The sequence below is a fragment of the Salvia splendens genome, chromosome 16, assembly GCF_004379255.2.
Source record: "Salvia splendens isolate huo1 chromosome 16, SspV2, whole genome shotgun sequence".
NCBI classification, from domain to species: Eukaryota; Viridiplantae; Streptophyta; class Magnoliopsida; order Lamiales; family Lamiaceae; genus Salvia; species Salvia splendens.
The window spans coordinates 977,256-996,148 of NC_056047.1; the positions used below are offsets into that span (position 1 = coordinate 977,256).

At 39.6% G+C, this 18,893-nt stretch overlaps 3 protein-coding genes across 5 annotated transcripts; 2 read left to right on the top strand and 1 right to left on the bottom strand.

Moving 5' to 3' along the window:
• The first annotated feature begins 351 nt into the window (after positions 1–351).
• Positions 352–2,212, top strand: LOC121772137 (NAD(P)H-quinone oxidoreductase subunit O, chloroplastic-like). The gene is made up of 6 exons (XM_042169130.1): positions 352–616; positions 896–951; positions 1,327–1,392; positions 1,483–1,524; positions 1,762–1,821; positions 1,942–2,212. The coding sequence occupies exons 1-6, from the start codon at positions 415–417 to the stop codon at positions 1,969–1,971; spliced, it is 456 nt and encodes a 151-aa protein (XP_042025064.1). The 5' UTR covers positions 352–414; the 3' UTR covers positions 1,972–2,212.
• A 569-nt stretch (positions 2,213–2,781) lies between these two features.
• Positions 2,782–6,393, top strand: LOC121771962 (GDSL esterase/lipase 5-like). 2 transcript variants are annotated; one of them, XM_042168868.1, is made up of 5 exons: positions 2,782–3,044; positions 3,303–3,436; positions 5,362–5,592; positions 5,680–5,935; positions 6,011–6,393. In XM_042168868.1, the coding sequence occupies exons 1-5, from the start codon at positions 2,810–2,812 to the stop codon at positions 6,241–6,243; spliced, it is 1,089 nt and encodes a 362-aa protein (XP_042024802.1). In that variant the 5' UTR covers positions 2,782–2,809; the 3' UTR covers positions 6,244–6,393. The 2 variants fall into 2 exon arrangements, with proteins under 2 accessions (XP_042024802.1, XP_042024801.1); XM_042168867.1 differs by having other exon boundaries at positions 5,680–6,393.
• LOC121771961 (pentatricopeptide repeat-containing protein At4g32450, mitochondrial-like) lies at positions 5,464–9,074 on the bottom strand. Of its 2 annotated transcripts, XR_006044223.1 has the most exons (3): positions 7,008–9,074; positions 6,769–6,865; positions 5,464–5,601 (listed from the first exon to the last, which is right to left on the bottom strand). XR_006044223.1 is itself a non-coding variant. In XM_042168866.1 (1 exon), the coding sequence occupies exon 1, from the start codon at positions 8,978–8,980 to the stop codon at positions 7,085–7,087; it is 1,896 nt and encodes a 631-aa protein (XP_042024800.1). In that variant the 5' UTR covers positions 8,981–9,074; the 3' UTR covers positions 6,967–7,084. The 2 variants fall into 2 exon arrangements, 1 of the variants encoding a protein (XP_042024800.1); XM_042168866.1 differs by lacking the exons at positions 5,464–5,601; positions 6,769–6,865 and having other exon boundaries at positions 6,967–9,074.
• Between the last annotated feature and the right edge of the window lie 9,819 nt (positions 9,075–18,893).

Genomic DNA, 18,893 nt, shown 5'->3' on the forward strand with positions numbered 1-18,893 from the left:
ACAAAAAAACAAAAAAAAAAGACCGATCGAGATTTGGTAAGTGTTTTGAATTTCTTGCGCGAATTCGGTAGATTGCAATAGGCCCAGCATATAAAAGTAAATATCAGCAAAAGTTTTTTTTTTTTTTATGAATAAGAAATTAAATGACAACATCACTTACATGGATCTTTCAAATTAATTTATTTAGCTTTTTTACCATTTATTCCTGCACTTTGAGCAAACAAGATTTATTTTTCTTTGGGCATTGAAAGATGGGTTTTTATAGAGGCCCAATGTTTTGAATAAAACAACAACAAAATAACAATTTTATAAAATAATTATAAAATGGAATAGAAAAATAGATTAAACAAATTATCACGTACATACATGGATAGCAAACCTTATCATATCTAACACAAAGTCACTAAATTCTTTATGGCGTTGCTCTCTCACGGCTCCTTCTCCGGCGCGGCCATCTTCCGCCACGCCGCCACCCGGGCGCCACTGCGAAGCCCGATTCGAGTCGTGATAAGAGCCGTGCAATCCGCCGAGAACGAGAAGAAGGTTGCTGACACCAAAGAGGAGCAAAAACCTCCTCCAGCTGCTGCTGTTAAGCCCAAGAAACCAGTTTACTCCAGTCAGTTCTATATACATTCGTCTTTCGTAAAATTCTGATATTTTCGTAAAATCTACGAGCATTGCGTTTAATTTGTAGAGTAATTGCACTTTCACAGTATTTAATTAGGGGCGGACACAGAAAAAAAAAATGTTGTTACATACTTCAATTGAGCCTACTTCCTAAACGTAGAAGTTTATATAGTTAAAATGCAATTACTTTGTATATTGATTTTTATGTGGTCAGTTGTTTTTATTTTCCTTTCTAAAAGTGTTATATTTCTTGATATGGTTTTGTTAGTGAAGAAGGGACAGATCGTGAGAGTCGACAAGGAAAAATATCTCAATAGTGTAAATGTAAGTCGATTTCTATTTAGAGTTTTTCTTTAATTGGGGCAAGCATTCATGCTATTTACTTGAGTTTTCTATTTAAGGTCATGGTTTAGTTATTGTTTAAATGAGTAGGTTTTCTACCTCTATTGCTTACTATATATATTTGTGGTTATCAGAATTTTTTTTGGCTAATGAGGTTATCGGATAACCGCAAGACTTCTGAATATTTATGTTGCTTACCATTGTCGATTTGTTTACATTTTCTTGTGCTCTTCCGCTACTTTTAAAGTAGTAGTATTCGATTGAGTGTTTGCTATTTTATTACAATTTCGTTGTTGATTTGATTATGTTTCTGTCCTATTTTTGGAGAAACTAAATCGATAAATTTTGTATCTCTAGTATTTGTCAGTCGGGCATCCGCCTTTCTACAAAGGGTTGGACTATATATACGAAGACCGGGGTGAGGTAGCATAACATTTCCCTCCTCTCTCTATAGAATTTCTAATTAGTTTGTCTTAATCGATTAATTAATTAATTAATCATGGCATTAGCTAGGTGCTGGACTTGCGCATATTTGAGACCGGTGAATATGCTCTTGTAAGTAACTCAACTCTCACACACGTAGAAATTTGCTTTCATAGCGATTCTATATTCTGAATTTCGAGTTTGAAAGTTCAAGATAATAATTTTAATGCGAAGATATCAGTGTTTGCACAATAATTTATAAAAAAATATCGAAAACTCGACAATAATGTGTCTGCCAAGAGTGAGAGAGAGAGAGAGAGAAGGAGAGATTATGTAATTTTTCTCATTATACATTGATTTTGGATGCAGATTGCATGGGTTGGAATACCAACTGCACCAGCTTGGTTACCAACAGAAATGCTAATCCTGGTTAGTTGCATAACATTTTATGAATTAAATTAAATTCAAATAAAATATTCTAATATTTTGAATAATGATTTTTTATTTTAAATAGATTTGTGATCAAAGATTTAATGACTTGCTTTGCAGTCGGATAAGCTGGATTACGAGAGAATATAATACCGATAAATGCCGTTGGAGATCAAAGTAATCATGCTTGGTAATTGTGATTAGAGTTGCAAAATGTTGGTTATTGAAAAAATATTATGTAAATCAATTTCAAGTATTATGTTGCTGCAATCTTGAGTTTAGGGAGCAGTTTATATTCCCATTTTTTTTGTTATTATCGAATATATAAATTTGTAAATAGTATGACACTTCATTTCCAGCCCAAATTAAAGCCCAAACTTCTATTTGTGTAGAGATTTGTGAAATGCAGCCCAATTAATGTTTTACCTTTGTTTTAGGCCGTCTATTATTATGAAATGTAGGTGCCTTCGAAAATGTGGATATTTCAATGGATTTTGAAATATCCGAAAATCGATTTTCAAAGTCTCCCATTTCTCAAGTTAGTATTCCAAGTCCTTATTTTTCAGAATATATAAAGACTTTTGACTTTACCATCATCGACAATATAAAAAAAAAACTATGTAAACATAGCACCACCTAATACGATACATGAATACAATAAGTATTTATTATAAATCTAATCTCCGAATATCTTAAAAACAATCTTCCCCGACCACCTTATTAGTCCAAAATGTACAACTATTTATTTTATTTAATTATATACACAAGTCAAGTTTTATGTCACTATAGTATCTTTCAAAATCCCAAAAGTCAAACTCCTTTGTGTCATTCATAAATCGGCACGTGAAATATATATCCAAAGTCAACGCAATACTAACTACCAATAAAAAAATTAAAAATTAAAAATAAATAAAAATCTATACCTATTGGCTTAAATATTTTTCTTTGCCATACAAAAATATAGACATTTAGCTCTATACATCTAAATATGGCGAAGCAAAGTCTCTTCCTCATCCTGATCTCAATTCCATTCATCATCGGCTGCCGGAAACAGGCGGCGCCACCGCTCTTTATCTTCGGCGACTCCCTATTCGACGCCGGGAACAACAACTACATCAACACCTCTACCCTCGACCAAGCCAATTTCTGGCCCTACGGAATCTCCTACTTCCGCCACCCCACCGGAAGATTCTCCGATGGCCGCCTAATCCCCGACGTCATCGGTAATCCCGGTCCTATATATACACGACCTATATTTAAATATTTATTTTTAATCAATTTTAAATTTTACTTTTTCAATTTTTTCGCGAGTTCAAAGTATTTTTTTTGTCCGAATTTGGATTCGTGGACCTCGTAACCTTTAGAAAGCTATAGTTGAGAGCTTCGCGATGATAAAATTAAAATTTCATACTTAAAAATGAAGTTGATTAAATTTAATTTATGGATTTATAATGTGTTGAGTATTTTGTGCAAGGCTATAGCTGAACATGCAGAATTACCATTGGTTCCACCATATCTACAACAAAGAAATTACCAAGAATATTTACATAATTACAATGGGGTAAATTTTGCATCAGCTGGAGCTGGGGCGTTATCAGAAACATTTCAAGGGCTGGTATGTTTTCTTTTTTAAAAAAATTAAATTACTCTTAAATTAATTTTCAGACTAGTGCAAATTAATTTTGATTCATGCAGATTTTATGTATTGATTTTTGCTTATTTAAACTTTTTTTTGACAAAGAATAAGATGTCGACAGGTGTATGTGACAAGATAAAAGTGAATGGAATTATGGATGTGATATGCATATTAGTCCAACCAAATTATAAGATATATGAGCAATATGTAGGTTCTCTATAGGTTATTTTCATATATTTTCAACAATTTACTTGAATCCAATTTTGAATTTATTTTTTTTGCATACATATAGTGCGAATTTAATTATGTGAGATAAAGTTTGATTTTTACGTATACATATTTGCAGTACTTTTAAATATAATTTTATTAAGGAAACTTTTTCTACTGTTAAAGATACTTTTTTCTACTGTTAAAGATACTTTTATGGGACTTGTTGATAATGATGTTTTAACTAAGTTAATAAGGGAACACAATCATTAACTGCAGAAAGTTGAACTCAATGAAAGCCAATATTATAAGTTAGTTATTCCTATACCAATTAATATTATTCTTAGGTTAGGTTGATCCCCACCTTTGTCGTAAATTTTATTTCAATTAATTTACTTGTTTTCATTAGCTTGTAGATGAATACAACATGATGTGAGTGAAACTTTGCCAAACCAATATGCTCGCCTGAAATAAAGAGTGACAAGATCCAAAGAAATAGAGTCATTAAAATCAACATCGAATATAAGAAATAAAATTCGCAGAATCTATGTTATTTAATGTGGGATTGATGGTAACTCTGGAAGACAAATTTTATACTCCCTCCGTTTACCATCCATAATTTCATTTTAACTTGACATGAATTTTAAGAAATTGTTTAACTTTGTAAAGAAAAATAGGAAATGAGATAGTAGAATATGGACCTCACTTTTAATGTGACGAGGATAGTACTAAGATAATCCATAGATTACTTTCAAGACAAAATTTGTTTGAACTTATTTAATACTCCCTCCATCCCACCATATGAGACCTATTTGGTTTGAGCACGAGTTGTAAGAAATGTAAAGAAAAGCGAGTTAAATAAGTTAGTGAAATATGAGTCCTACTTATAATATTAGTTTTATAATAAAATGGGAATGAAATAAGTTGGTATAACGTGAGACCTACTTACCATTTATGATAAAAGTGAAATATGACCCTTATTGTTGGACGGACAAATATAGCAAAATATGACTTTAATATGGGTCGATGAGAGTAATCTAATTGTTTCTAGACTTAGGTTTAGTAGAGATGGGCCCAAAAATAAACAATTGTTGGACTTATATAGAAGATGGCCAGGCCCAATAACGAAAAAATATCTGAGAAACTCACATGGCTATGGCCCACCAACCTAAGTTTCTAGAAATAGTCATTGTAATGTCATAATCAAAGACTATGTCTGTCCTACACAAATTTGCACCTAGAGTGTAGTGTGTACAAAGTACAAGCAAATAATTTCCAATCGAATTTGAACAGTCTAAATTATCAATGTTTGAGAGATTATTAATTCGAACTCTATAAATCCAAAAAAATAAATCATAACTAAATCTTAATCAAACTGGATTTCAAATTTTTCTCAATGTCTTATGGTCCCTTATTTAGGGGCAAATTCGATAATAAATTGATGCACACATGTAAAATTTTAGAGTTGTCAATGAATAGTGACGCAAATGTGTACTAATGTGATGACGTGGACAACTATACGACGTCATTTTAAGCTTAAGAAACTAAAAATAATAGCATAAATTATGTCATCTTTTGTTTCACTTTTGTATATTTTATGTTCATGATAAGTTGTGCTTGAACTCACAAGTATTGTGAAGAAAAGTTAATAGTACAAAACAAATGTTATTTATTTTAAATTTATGCTTTTTTTACAGGTAATTAATCTTAAAACACAGCTAAACTACTACAAGAGAGAAATTGCTGAACTAAGCAAGAAAATAGGCAAAGCTGAAGCAGCAAGAATTTCATCAACTGCAGTTTACATGTTCAGCATTGGCAGCAATGATTATATGAGCCCTTTCCTCTTAAACTCCACTATCCTCTCCTCTTATCCCCACTCGACATACGTCGACATGGTGCTCGGTAATCTGTCAACCGTTGTGAAAGTAAGTTTCCTGCAGAGAGACGGACGCAGGTAACAAATTGGCGATTCTCTAAATTTCAAGCTCTTGATACTTTAAATTTTTCTGCAGGCAATACACAAAAAAGGGGGCAGAAAATTCATATTCCTAAATTTAGGAGAGTTGGGATGTTTCCCAGGCTTGAGAATTCTCAACCCAGAAACAGATGGTGGATGTTTGGAAGAAGTTTCAGAGCTATCAAAACTACATAACAATAAACTTAAGACTTTCCTGGTGAAAATGGAACAACAGCTGTACGGTTTCAAGTATTTCCTCTATGACTTCAAAACCAGTCTTGCGGAAAAGACAACTCAGCCCCTCAAATACGGTATACACACACACACTATGTACATTTCTGTACTTGCACGCCCCTCCTCGTTTTTCAATGAAGCATGTCTTGCAGGGTTTGAGGAAGGGAGGATGGCGTGCTGTGGGACTGGGCGCTTGAATGCTGTGTTCAGCTGTGGGGGGAAGAGGCTGGTGAAGGAATTTCAAGTGTGTGAGAATCCAAACAAGTATGTGTTTTGGGACTCTTATCATCTTACAGAGAGGGTTTACAAACAAATGGCAGATGAAATGTGGAATGCAAGCACAGATAGAAACAACAGCCTGAAGGAACTATTCCTATGTTTTTAATGTATTTCTTCGGTAATTTATCATAGTGTTCGGTTTTTTCTTTATGTTTAGAGCAACTAATTCATGATTTATACTGGTATTCTTCTGTCAATTACTCCACCTCTCCTATTGTTGAACAATCCATAAGGACGACCAGTTTTGGTTCTAAAAGCTCATTACAGTCTGTTAATTGAGGCGGTTTGTGAACATAAGCAAATCATGCTCAAGTTTGATAGTAGCTATTACTTGAATTACAGGTGACAATTGACATTCTTCCTCGGTCTGAAATCTGAATCAAGATCAAATCTTTCACCTAGGAAGAAGACTTCATATCTAAACCTAATTATACCTTAATCCTAAAGCCCTTTTCTATAATTTCAATATTTGAAAATTGAAACCAACAAGCAAAACTAAATAGGATATATACACACATGCCCAAGAAACAGAAGAAACCAGGGTCTGACTAAATAAAGCAAGGTTATGCAAAAATTCCAAGTATATGTTCATGAAAAATCCAAAGGTTCAAATGGAAAGAACACAGCATACCCAAAAAACCGGCATTTTCCATCTCCCCTTTCATCCGCACACCATAGCCATTTACTTCCATGTATCAGGTCTTGATAGAATCCTGTCACGTTTCAAGCTGGCAGGAAAAAAGTGAGTACGTGGCAAAGTAAAAACATAGTAGCACGAAAAATCAAACAAACACTAATATATATATATGGAATTGAGCAACTCCAGAAAGACAGCAAATTTTCAAGCTTTGTTAAAAGAAGAAGAATTACAGCACTAAGCTTTATCTGTTTATGACAGAGAACAATAAGGTAAAATTCCTGAATAATCTCAAATCAAGCAGTCTCTTTCACCAAAAATCATTACAACTACACGATCCATCTCTAAAATGATGAAATCTCTTGCTGTCTCGTGCAACAATTTCCCTGCCAACTATCTTTGATATGATCTTAAACACGTTGTGGCAATCGGTGCACACACGGAGATTCTTTATTATACGTATAGAGGCACGGGCTGGAGAAGTCAAGAAACCATGTGCGGCTGCAAGTCTCTCGCTATGAGCCATAAGAGCTTCCTCCTTGGTTTCATGGTCCACATCATGGAGCACACATTTGATCTCTGGTATGTATCCAACCTCTTTCATATGCTGCTTCAATGACCTCAGCAATCGGTATAGTCTATCATTATCAGGATGGGATCTATCTCCTGCTCTGTATTCGCGGACCCTATGCCTAACATCGAGGGGACCTTGACCAGTTGATTTCTTTTTCTCTTTCTCTTTGTTCATATCACTGGCAGTCAGTGGTATGAGGCCTGCCCTCGATTGCTCATTCAGGCGTGTGGGATCAAGGAGCTGAATAAGCTCCGCACATTGATCACCAAGCACCACGTTTCCGTGTATTCTACAAAACTTCATCAAGGTCTCCCATATTTCCACGGATGGCTCGACTGGCATACTTTGAATGAATTCCATGGCTTCGTCTACACACCCAGCAGTTCCCAACATGTCCACTATGCTAGCATAGTGCTCCATACCAGGAACGACACCATAATCTCTCGTCATGGACTCAAAGTGCAGCATTCCTTCGACAACATCACTTATAACACCACACGCAGAAAACACCCCAAGAAACATTTGTCCATCAGGTCTTAGCCCGGATTGCTTAAACTCTGCAAACAATTCGAGGGACTCTTCTCCATGGCCATTCTTAGCAAGCCAAGATATCATAATATCCCAAGATGTCAGATTACGTTCAGGAATTTGATCAAAGACTGCAAAAGCATCTTCCATAGAACCACATTTGGAATACATCTCAATTATCTGATTATACATTCTGACTTCAAGATGAGCGATCGACTTCACAAGATGCTTGTGGACAGATTTAGCTTCAGTCAAAGCCTCATTCTCACCACATGATTTAACCAATGCCATAAACCGAGGTATATCAACTCGGATCCTCTCCTTCTCAAGCAACCCCAGCAGCTCCACTGCTTCCTTCACTTTCCCACCCCTTGTGAGTTGATCCAGATCATCCAGTTTGCTAGTGGGTTGACTCTCTGCATTCATAGCCAAATCAGTCGATACTCCAAAATCCGTCACTACTCTCTGAGATTCACTCACAGTTCTCTGGTAGTTCCCTGCATTAAAATGATAACTCCAAGCAACATTTTGCGGATGAACTCCAGTATCACCGTCATTTTTCGCCTGCATATCCGCCCTCCCACCATAAGAACCTCCCCTCGAATTCTCTAAAAGCACTCCGCCATGATTAAGTGGCGTCGCATCCAAACCTCTGCCATTAGAGCTCACATTCTGCTGAAAAGTTCCATTTCCCATCTGCCCACCAAAACTCCGGCCATGATTCCGACTATCGAAACTCGAAGAATTATAACCCGATTGGTTCTGAACACCACCGCTGCCATTACCATATGGATTGGATACATTCAATCTTTCAGCCCCAAATTGACCATAAACCCTACTAGGGTTTTGGTTCTGCTCAACTCCCCCTGAATTCCTTCCATTAAACTGATCATTTCGATTAAATTTCACGTAACCAGATTGATATTCAGCGCTATCCCCATCAAAATTGTTGTAAACGTCAGCTGTTTCAGCTCCAGCTCTGAAACTTCTAGCAAAATTAGGGATTTCCACGGAGCAGCAAAAATCGGAGGGACTTCTCCGACATACCTTGATTGCTCGTCTCAGAGAAGTGAGCCTGACGACCGCAGCTCTCCTTGTGTACATGGCCTGAGTGGACTCGCCCGATGCAACTCAGTGGGTCGATCGATTTTAGGTCGCGGCGTTGCACAATTTTCGGTTACAGCTGAAATTAAGTGAAACGCAGGTAAAAAGGTAGCTATAAACGGGTCGGGTCTAAAATTCGATCAGATATATATATGTGGCCCATTTTTCGACCTAATTGAAAATTTTCCACCGCTGGTTTGAAAATTGATTAATTGTAATACTCATGATACAATCGTCTAATAATTATAATACTCTATTTATTAATGATTTTCTATCAATAAAATCAAATTAATGATCTGTGGTTAATATAAAGGCGGAAGTCAAATGACCATCTATAATAATAACGGAGGCTATTGTGCTGAAAATACAGTCTATTTTGTTATGAGGAATTTGCATTTGTAATAAAGTTAGTGACTCATTCTCTAACTAATGGATTATGTTCCCAAGTGAAACGTATAAATATGTTGATAATATTTCATTTATGTCAATCGACTATAAGTACAAAACAAGAAGCTATAGTGGATCATTTTTGACATTATCAATTGAAGACGATAAATATCCAACTATGAATTCATAGACAACTTGAATAAATTAACAATTTAACTTCCGTTATCGTTCATATTCAACCTGTTTTGATATAAGAATCGTCAATTTCTTATTTTACACTTAGTTTATATGAGAAACTACCTTTTAAAATTGTATCGAAATACATATGTCATATTCTTATTTCCATCAAACTAACAAATTACAAAAAAAGGATTTGCTCTTCATAAGCATGTGTTTCCGCCGCGTATGGATTTAAATTTCACAAAATGATCTTAGTACATGGTTTTGCTAAGAGCATCCACAATAGGAAGGACTTTCTCACGGACTAGCACTAGGACTTCCCAAAAACACCTTCAGTCACGTCACTAGGACTTCCCACCCCACTGCCACATCACTAGGACATCCCACTACACAATAGTGGACAAGCACTAGGACATCCCAATGGACAAGCACAATAATAAAAATTCACAAAGTCACAAATACGAAATTACGGAGTTAAAATTTCGATACGAATACGGACGGAGAAAGTGCAATAATAATTTTATTAAATAAAAAATTTAAAATAATACAATGCAACAAAAAAAACAACAATTTAAACAAAGTTTAGTATGCCTTGAATCTTTATAGTTTGCCGCTAGCCGAACAGGGGTCGAGTTGGGGGGCCCAAGGGGGCGGAGTGCCCCCGGCCCGACAGTATGATATGTTTATGTTTTAGGCCTTCGTTTTCGACGATTGTTGTGCATGATATGAAGTGCAACGAGCCGGATATATAGAGTTGAAATTAAAAAAAGTTTTAAAAAATTTATCAAAAAATGCTCTCGTCCATCGAGGACCCACAATAGCTGATGAGCGGACAGACGAGGCGACGGACGACCGAGAAATCCGACGAACGAGAGATCGTCCGTCTGGCTCGTCCGCGAGCCGCTCGCCGGTCGCAATAGTGGACGATCGCGACTGACGAGCGGCTTGCCGGTCGCTCGTCTGCCGGCTCGTCCACTATTGTGGATGCTCTAAATTCAACACTTCTAGAATGGAACTAGCTAAATACGGAGTATATTTTAAAATCACAAAATAGTTAAATAGCTATGAACAATATAATTGAATACATAATACACTTCTTGAATGGAACTAGCTAAATACGGAGTATATTTTATAATCACAAAATAGTTAAATAGCTATGAACAAAATAATTGAATACATAATAGAATATATTATCTATGCGTATACATCGTATAACGATTAATCAAACCTAAATAAAAACGACCGCCAACAAAGTTCTACCAACAACTTACTCCCATAATTTCGTCACTCAATCTTCATATATTTAAAATCACTTTCTAATACTCCCTTAAAACATAAATAAATATATAAATCATACTTAGTATATATACTATATATACGTATTACGTCGTATTAGAGTTAATCAAACCTAAATCGAAAATGTATCTAAAGTCATTTCCCATCACAACAACGACAAATCACCATTTAAGACATAGTCATTATTTTGGGCCCCATTGGCCAACACATTTTACACGCCCACAATTATCAATGCTAATATCTTTTTAGGAAAAGATAAAAGTACATAAATTCTATATACATAACACTCTTAATTTTTTAATAAAATCGAACAGGTTTTATTTAAACCGGTTTTAGTATTAATTACATTGTTTATTTACTAAACAACCGGTTTTAGTATTACTTTTGTAGTTTCTTTTAATTCTTAATTTTCGGAACGTTAATTTTTGGACTATGTTCTTAACTCATCTATTTAATATTTTAAAGATATACAATTAAAAAAAAATTAGAAAATATAATTTTGTATTATAATACTATAATATTATAAAATTAAAATAATATTATAATTTAATAAAATAAAGATAATATGAAGTCTCACATTAAAATTAGACTTTAAACAGTATCAATAAGATAATAATTAGAATTTGTTATTATTTTATTTTATAGATTAAATTGAATTTTATAATATATTTCAATTTATAAACTTAATTTAATTTCTATAGAGTATGTCAAAAACCAAAACACACGAACAATACACGATAATAATTTTTAACTATTTGAATCTACAGGTTCAAATATTACTCCATTTTATAATATTATTAGTGGGTGAGGAGAAAGATATTGATAAATAATGCAAATTCTAAAAATGTGGAAGAGAGAGAGGAGAGAGGCGAGTGATGGAGTGCGTACTAAACAAGCCCAAGAAAGAGTATCAGTTCGGCATGACTAAAGAGTATCAGAGTTCAGTTCGGCACAACCAAAGAGTTCGGCCCCAGCCTACAGCTCGGTAAAAGCCAACCAATCAAACTCTGCTCTCAGGTCGGCATCAAGCTCTACTCTCAGATCGGCAAAAGCTGCTCGGCCATAATTCAGCAGTTCGGTCTCAGTATTCGACCGAACTAGGAGATAATGGACTCATGCAGGATTTCCACCTCCACCACCCACAATCTATTTAGTGGTGTCAAGCAGTCATTAACTCATGCAGGATAGTGGACCCATGCAAGATCGCCACGATCTCCACGACATCCACTACCTAGTAAATGGCTGCATGCCACGATCTAGGTCAATGTATAAATAGAACCTAGATCAGATAGATAGGGAGAGGTTCTAACATTCTCTCGATCTCTAGAGATAAAATACAAAATAGCAAGTCTGTATTGTAAGCTGTAGAAAACAGATCAAGCAATACAACTCTGCCCTCTTTTCTTCCCGTGGACGTAGATTTACCTCAGTAAATCGAACCACGTAAATTCACCGTGTCGTGATCTGTGTTTTCCGGCATTCACTACATCAAAAATTCGCCGATTCATCACTGGCGCCGTCTGTGGGAAGCAGAGAACCAAATTTGTGATAAAGCGAATTTTTGACCCTTTTTCCACCCCAAAAAAAAATGCATACCAGATCACATAACACCCATAATACCGTTCGTGATAACCGTGAGGAAGCTAGTCCAGCTCGCAGGTCTGAAAAACGGCCTCGGGAGACATCTACCTCCGGTTCTCACGAAGAAGGAACAAGCCCCTCCAGGAGTCATCGCACCGAGTCTTCCCAGCAGCCCGATTTAAATGAAGCTGTCAAGCTGTTCTTGGCCGAGAAGCAGGAGGAGTTCTTAACCTTCCTGCAGAAGAGCCAACAGCCGGAGAAGACAACGACGGATTCTCCCTCCTCATCTAGGCATGAAAGTCACTACCGCAGTAGTGACGTGTCTTCCAGGAGAAAGAATCCTCAACCCCGACATGTTCCTGTTCCTCCTCGGTACCGGAACCACAGGAGAACTCCATCTCCTCCGTACCGAAGAGATGTCGGGTTCGCCATGTACGGAGCATTAAAAACTCCGTTCTCGGACGATATCACCCGAACTCCTTTGCCGCGGAACTACCGAACTCCGTCGATAACTTATGACGGACTCGTGGATCCTCATGATTTCTTGGGACGCTATCAATATAACATGGCGAACCAGGGTCTCAACGAGGTCCACATGTGCAAGCTGTTCCCCGAGCTGCTCATCGGGAACGCCAGAAGGTGGTTCGACAGCCTTCCTCAAGGCAGCATTAGATCCTACCGAGATCTAATGGATGCTTTCCACAGGAGGTTCTTTCAGAAAGCGGAAGCCCGAATTACTTCGGCTCAGCTGCTTTCCATTCGTCAAGGTCGCGACGAAAAAATCAGCGACTTTATGACAAGATTCCACAAGGAATGCCTGCAAGTAGACGATCTCAACGATCTGCTTGTCATCTCGGCATTCCAAAATGGAATCCTGCCCGGAGCTCTCTACAGGAAGCTCGTTGAGTGCGGTCCGCAGACAGCTCAGGAAATGTGGGACATTGTGGACCAGTACTCCCGGGCCGATGAGGCAGACCGTCGCAAACGGTCGTTAGACAGCTCATCGTCCCGAGAAGACAGAAGGAAGCCCGATCATAGCGATCGGGGGCATCCTCGCCGGACTCCATTTGAAAGAATTCAAAGGGCTCCGGTGCAAGACAGATTGGGACCCCGTCTCAATCCCGAGAAGCCGCCCGCTCAGTTCGTACCGCTGAACAAGTCAAGAGCGGAAATTTTCGAACTACATTCCGATATGTTCGAAAGACCAAAGCGGATGACGAAATCAGCCGCGCGGCGACCTCAGGATCAATATTGCTCCTTCCATCAAACCCACGGTCACGATACCGAGGAGTGCCGAGATTTGGCTGCAGGTATTGATATTCTTGTGAAAACAGGAACGTTAAAAAAATACCAAAGCAAGCAGCCGAAAAAGAACAAAAGGCAGAGAGGTGCGAACTGCAATCCTCAGGATCCGAAAAGGCATGAGGATCCCGAAGACGACGACGAGCCGCAATATGATGGAGTAATCCAGACTATTGATGCTCTCCCTGCCGGGAAGACTAAGTCGTCCCTAAAAGCAGAACGCAGAGGTTCCAATCAAGAGGAGCCAACACATAAAAGGCTGAAGAAAGACGAAGTGATTACATTTTCAGATGCCGATCCTGTCCCAGCCATCTCTCCTCACCAAGACGCTATTGTCATTCAAGCCGGAGTGGCAAACAAACTGGTCCACAGAGTATTTGTGGATACAGGAGCGTCAGTCAGCATTCTTTTTAAAGAATGTTTCGATAAAATGGAAGTAGATCCAGCTCGGCTCAGTCCGGCTCCACTTCCTCTGAAAAGTTTCGCCCAGGAGGACACCCGCCCTGAAGGTATTATCAGCCTTCCGATCACGGTGGGAAAAGCGCCTACAAGCTCCAATACGATGATCGAGTTCTTTGTGGTGAAAGCTCGGTCCCCGTACAACATCATCCTGGGGAGAGACTGGCTCAACACAGTTCGGGCCGTTTGCTCTACTTATCACCTCACCATCAAGATCCCCACTAAAGGTGGGATAGCGGTCATCCGAGGTGATCAAAAGAGAGCAAAAGAATGTCTGCAGGTTGCGCTTAAAAGTGCCGAGCAATCAGTTCGGCACCATCAAGCATAGCAATCACAGCAACCGGAGTCAGAGGCAAGCAAGATGACCGAAGTCACTTCAGAGCCGAACTCAATGACCGTTCAGTTATACGAAGATGATCCATCCAGAGCGGTCAAGATCGGCTTCGCAGGAACGCCTCTACTCCGGGAAAAGACCATTCAGCTCCTCAAGGAGTACAAAGATGTCTTTGCATGGTCTCCATTGGACATGACCGGAGTGCCCCCCGAGGTAATCACTCATCGGTTAAATATTGATCCTTCAATCCGGCCAGTAAAACAGAAGCAAAGACTCTTTGCGGCAGAAAGAAGCCAAGTCATCCATGACGAAGTCCGCCAATTACTAAAAGCGGATGTACTATTCGAGGTGAAATATCCTTCTTGGGTGGCTAATCCTGTGATGATCAAGAAAAAAGAAGGAGGATGGCGGATGTGCATAGATTTTACCGATCTAAACAAGCACTGTCCTAAAGATTGCTATCCCCTTCCGAATATAGATAAAAAAGTAGAAGCTTTGATCGGCTTCGAAATTTTCTGTTTTCTTGATTTATACAAAGGATATCACCAAGTGTTGATGGATGAGAGTGACGCTCCGAAAACAGCTTTCATTACCGATTTCGGCATTTTCGCTTATAAAAAGATGCCATTCGGTTTAAAGAATGCCGGAGCCACTTATCAAAGGATGGTAGACAAGCTTTTTCGGCACCTAATCGGAAAACAGGTTGAAGTGTATGTCGACGACATAGTTGTCAAAAGCAAAAGCACTTCGGAGTATGAAGACAACCTCAAATCCACTCTCAACGTGCTCCGAAAAGCCAACCTCAAACTCAACCCCCAAAAATGTACCTTTTTGGTAGATTCGGGAAAGTTTCTGGGTTGTTTGGTTTCAAAGGACGGACTCAAGGCAAATCCCTCAAAAGTTCAAGTCGTTCAGAACATGGCAATGCCGAAGTCCATACATGATGTGCAAAGGCTAACCGGATGTCTAGCCGCACTGAATCGATTCCTTTCCCAAGCAGCCGAAAAGCAACTACCGTTCTTCAAGGTGTTGAAAAAGGCACCAAAGTTCGAGTGGGGAGCCGAGCAGAAAAAAGCCTTTGACGAGCTCAAAAGTTATCTAGCCGAGCTTCCTATTCTCTCTGCTCCAACCGAAGCCGAAGTAATTTTCTTATACTTAGCGGCATCCGATCAAACCATTAGCGCGGTGCTTGTACGAGAAGAAGGCCTAAAGCAGTTTCCCATCTACTTTACAAGCCGAGCATTAAGAGGTCCAGAAACAAGGTATCAACCTCTGGAAAAAATTGCTCTGGCGTTAGTAAATGCAGCAAGGAGACTGCGGCCATACTTCTATGCTCACAAGGTATGCGTCTTAACCGATCTGCCTCTTCGGCAAGTTTTGACCAAGCCAGAAGCATCAGGCAGAATCGCCAAATGGGCCATAGAGCTGGGAGAACACTCAATCGAGTATCTACCTCGGAAAGCCATCAAGGGACAAGCCTTGGCAGATTTTCTTGCAGAAGCAAAGTTCGATCAAGCAATTCCTGTTATTGCCGAACAGAAGAATTCTGCCAATGCCGAACTAGCACAGCCCTTGGAATCCGAAGTAGAGCCGCCGGACTGCTGGAGCGGATTCGTAGATGGAGCTTCAAACAAGATGGGAAGTGGAGCTGGTATTTTACTTGTCGCTCCCGACGGACACGAGGTAACCTACTCACTTCGGTTCCTATTCCCCACTACTAATAATGAAGCCGAGTACGAAGCCCTCCTGGCCGGACTCCAGTTAGCGCAAAGTCTGCTTGTCAAATCTCTCAAAGTCCATTGTGATTCACAAGTCATAGTGAATCACATGTTGGGTACAAGTGAAGCTCGTGACGGGAGAATGAAGAAGTATTTGGACAAAGCGCAAAGCATCAGCCGAAGTTTCTCCTATTTTCGGATAATCCGCATTCCCAGAGCGGAAAATAGCCGAGCAGATACCTTAAGTAAGTTGGCCTCAGATCCGAGCTCAAAGGCGGAAGAATTAATGCATCGAAGCATTGATGAAGCCGAGGTACATTCAGTGTCCAGCTCGCCGAACTGGATGACGCCGATCTTGCAGTATCTGGATCAAGGACAATTGCCCGAGGATAAGAGAGAAGCTCGGAAGATCACGTGCCGAGCACTTCGGTACGAACTTCATGAAGGAGTCCTCTTTAGAAAGTCTTACCTCCAGCCGTTATTGCGGTGCGTAGGACCAGAAGAGACGGACTACATCCTCAGAGAAGTTCATGAAGGATCGTGCGGCAGCCACATCGGAGCTAGAGCTTTAGCTAAAAAAGTTCTAAGATGGGGATATTATTGGCCAACCTTGGTACAAGAAGCAGTGCAGCTCGTCAAGACATGCCCGAAGTGCCAAATCCATGCAAATATCCCAAGGATGCCGCAGACCGATCTATTCACTATGCAAAGCCCTTGGCCTTTCATGCAATGGGGCATAGACATAGTGGGACCACTTCCTCAAGCTCCTCGGCAAATGAAATTCCTAATCGTTGCCGTGGACTACTTTACGAAGTGGGTGGAAGCTGAACCGTTAGCTACGATAACGAGCTCGAAGGCATTGGATTTCGTCTGGAAGAACATAGTGTGCCGATTTGGCATACCCCACATCCTCATCTCGGATAACGGGACTCAGTTCACCGACAAGACGTTCAAGAATTGGTGCCAAGAGCTGAATATTCAACAGCGGTTCACTTCAGTCTCTCATCCACAAGCAAACGGACAAACGGAGGTAACAAATCGTATCCTGGTGAAAGGGTTAAAAGCTCGGTTAGAACAAGCCAAAGGACAATGGGTAGAAAATCTCCCTCAAGTCCTATGGTCCTACCGAACTACACCCACAACCTCCAACGGTGAAACTCCGTACAGTCTGGTGTACGGCACTGAAGCCGTAATTCCGGTGGAGATCGGCGTACCCAGTCCCCGAACTCTAAATTTCTCCTCAGAAATGAATGACGACGGACTGAGAGCCGAGCTAGATCTTGCCGAAGAAAGAAGAGAATTGGCATGCATAAAAGCAGCCAAGTACAAGGAGCAAGTAGCCCGGTATTACAACCAAAGGGTGAAGAAGCTGCTATTTCAAGTGGGAGATCTCGTCTTGAGAAACAACGAAGTAAGCCGAGCAGAAAAGCTGGGCAAGCTCGAACCCACATGGGAAGGTCCGTATCGGGTGTCAGAAGTCCTCGGCAAAGGGTCTTACAAATTGGCTCACATGTCAGGAGAACAGGTACCCCGAACATGGCACATTTCCAACCTCAAAAAATTCCATTTGTAAGAGACAGTCCGGTCAGTCAGTCTTGAGTCCTGTTCAGTCAATGTGCTTTATTTGGTTTACTTGGTCTTTATTTGTCTCTGTGCGTTTTTGTGTGTTTTGTTTGTCTCTGTGCGTGTCGTCTCTTACAAATGGTACTGAGGTATCTTGTTCTTCGAAGGCTGATCCCCTTCTTAGAACATATACAAGCCAACAATTGCGAGTCAAAGCTTCTACAGAAGATACAAGACCACAATTCAGCTTAAACAAGCAGTTCGTCTGAAACGAGCTGCAACAAGCCAACGATTGTGAGTCAAAGCTTCTACAGAAGATACAAGACCACAATTCAGCTTAAACAAGCAGTTCGTCTGAAACGAGCTGCAACAAGCCAACGATTGTAAGTCACAGCTTCTACAGAAGATACAAGAACACAATTCAGCTTAAACAAGCAGTTCGTCTGAAACGAGCTGCAATAAGCTAACGATTGTGAAGTCCAAGCTTCTAAAGAGGATACAAGACCACAATTCGGCTTAAAAATCAAGCACTTCGTCTGAAACGAACTGCAACGAAAGTCCGATTCTCGCGATAAAACTTGCCTGAATTAGGACAAGGGAAAGTCCGATCCACGCGATAAAACTCGCCGAATTAGGACAAGGGAAAGTCCGATCCCCAAATTAGGACAACGGAAAGTCCGATCCGAGCGATAAAACTCGCCAAATTAGGACACAAGCTTAGTCCGGTCAAAGATGTTTATTTCATCAGACCAAAGACGAGTCCGGTCAAAGATGTTTATTTCATCAGACCAAAAACGAGTCCGGTCAAAGAAGAGTTCACTTCATAAGACCAAGGACAAATATCGACTTACCCCGTACCTTTATCCAGAATGCCGAAGTAATTCACTTCGCTTTCCGGGGGGGGGTAGTGATGGAGTGCGTACTAAACAAGCCCAAGAAAGAGTATCAGTTCGGCATGACTAAAGAGTATCAGAGTTCAGTTCGGCACAACCAAAGAGTTCGGCCCCAGCCTACAGCTCGGTAAAAGCCAACCAATCAAACTCTGCTCTCAGGTCGGCATCAAGCTCTACTCTCAGATCGGCAAAAGCTGCTC

Bases quoted from the DNA above. Each gene is read 5' to 3' on its own strand.
- LOC121772137 (XM_042169130.1), top strand. From the start codon at position 415: ATGGCGTTGCTCTCTCACGGCTCCTTCTCCGGCGCGGCCATCTTCCGC. The intron at 1,525-1,761 runs GTAAGTAACTCA...TTTTGGATGCAG, and splicing joins AGACCGGTGAATATGCTCTT to ATTGCATGGGTTGGAATACC. The intron at 1,822-1,941 runs GTTAGTTGCATA...CTTGCTTTGCAG, and splicing joins CAACAGAAATGCTAATCCTG to TCGGATAAGCTGGATTACGA.
- LOC121771962 (XM_042168867.1), top strand. From the start codon at position 2,810: ATGGCGAAGCAAAGTCTCTTCCTCATCCTGATCTCAATTCCATTCATC. The intron at 3,437-5,361 runs GTATGTTTTCTT...CTTTTTTTACAG, and splicing joins CAGAAACATTTCAAGGGCTG to GTAATTAATCTTAAAACACA. The intron at 5,593-5,679 runs GTAAGTTTCCTG...ATTTTTCTGCAG, and splicing joins ATCTGTCAACCGTTGTGAAA to GCAATACACAAAAAAGGGGG.
- LOC121771961 (XM_042168866.1), bottom strand. From the start codon at position 8,980: ATGTACACAAGGAGAGCTGCGGTCGTCAGGCTCACTTCTCTGAGACGA.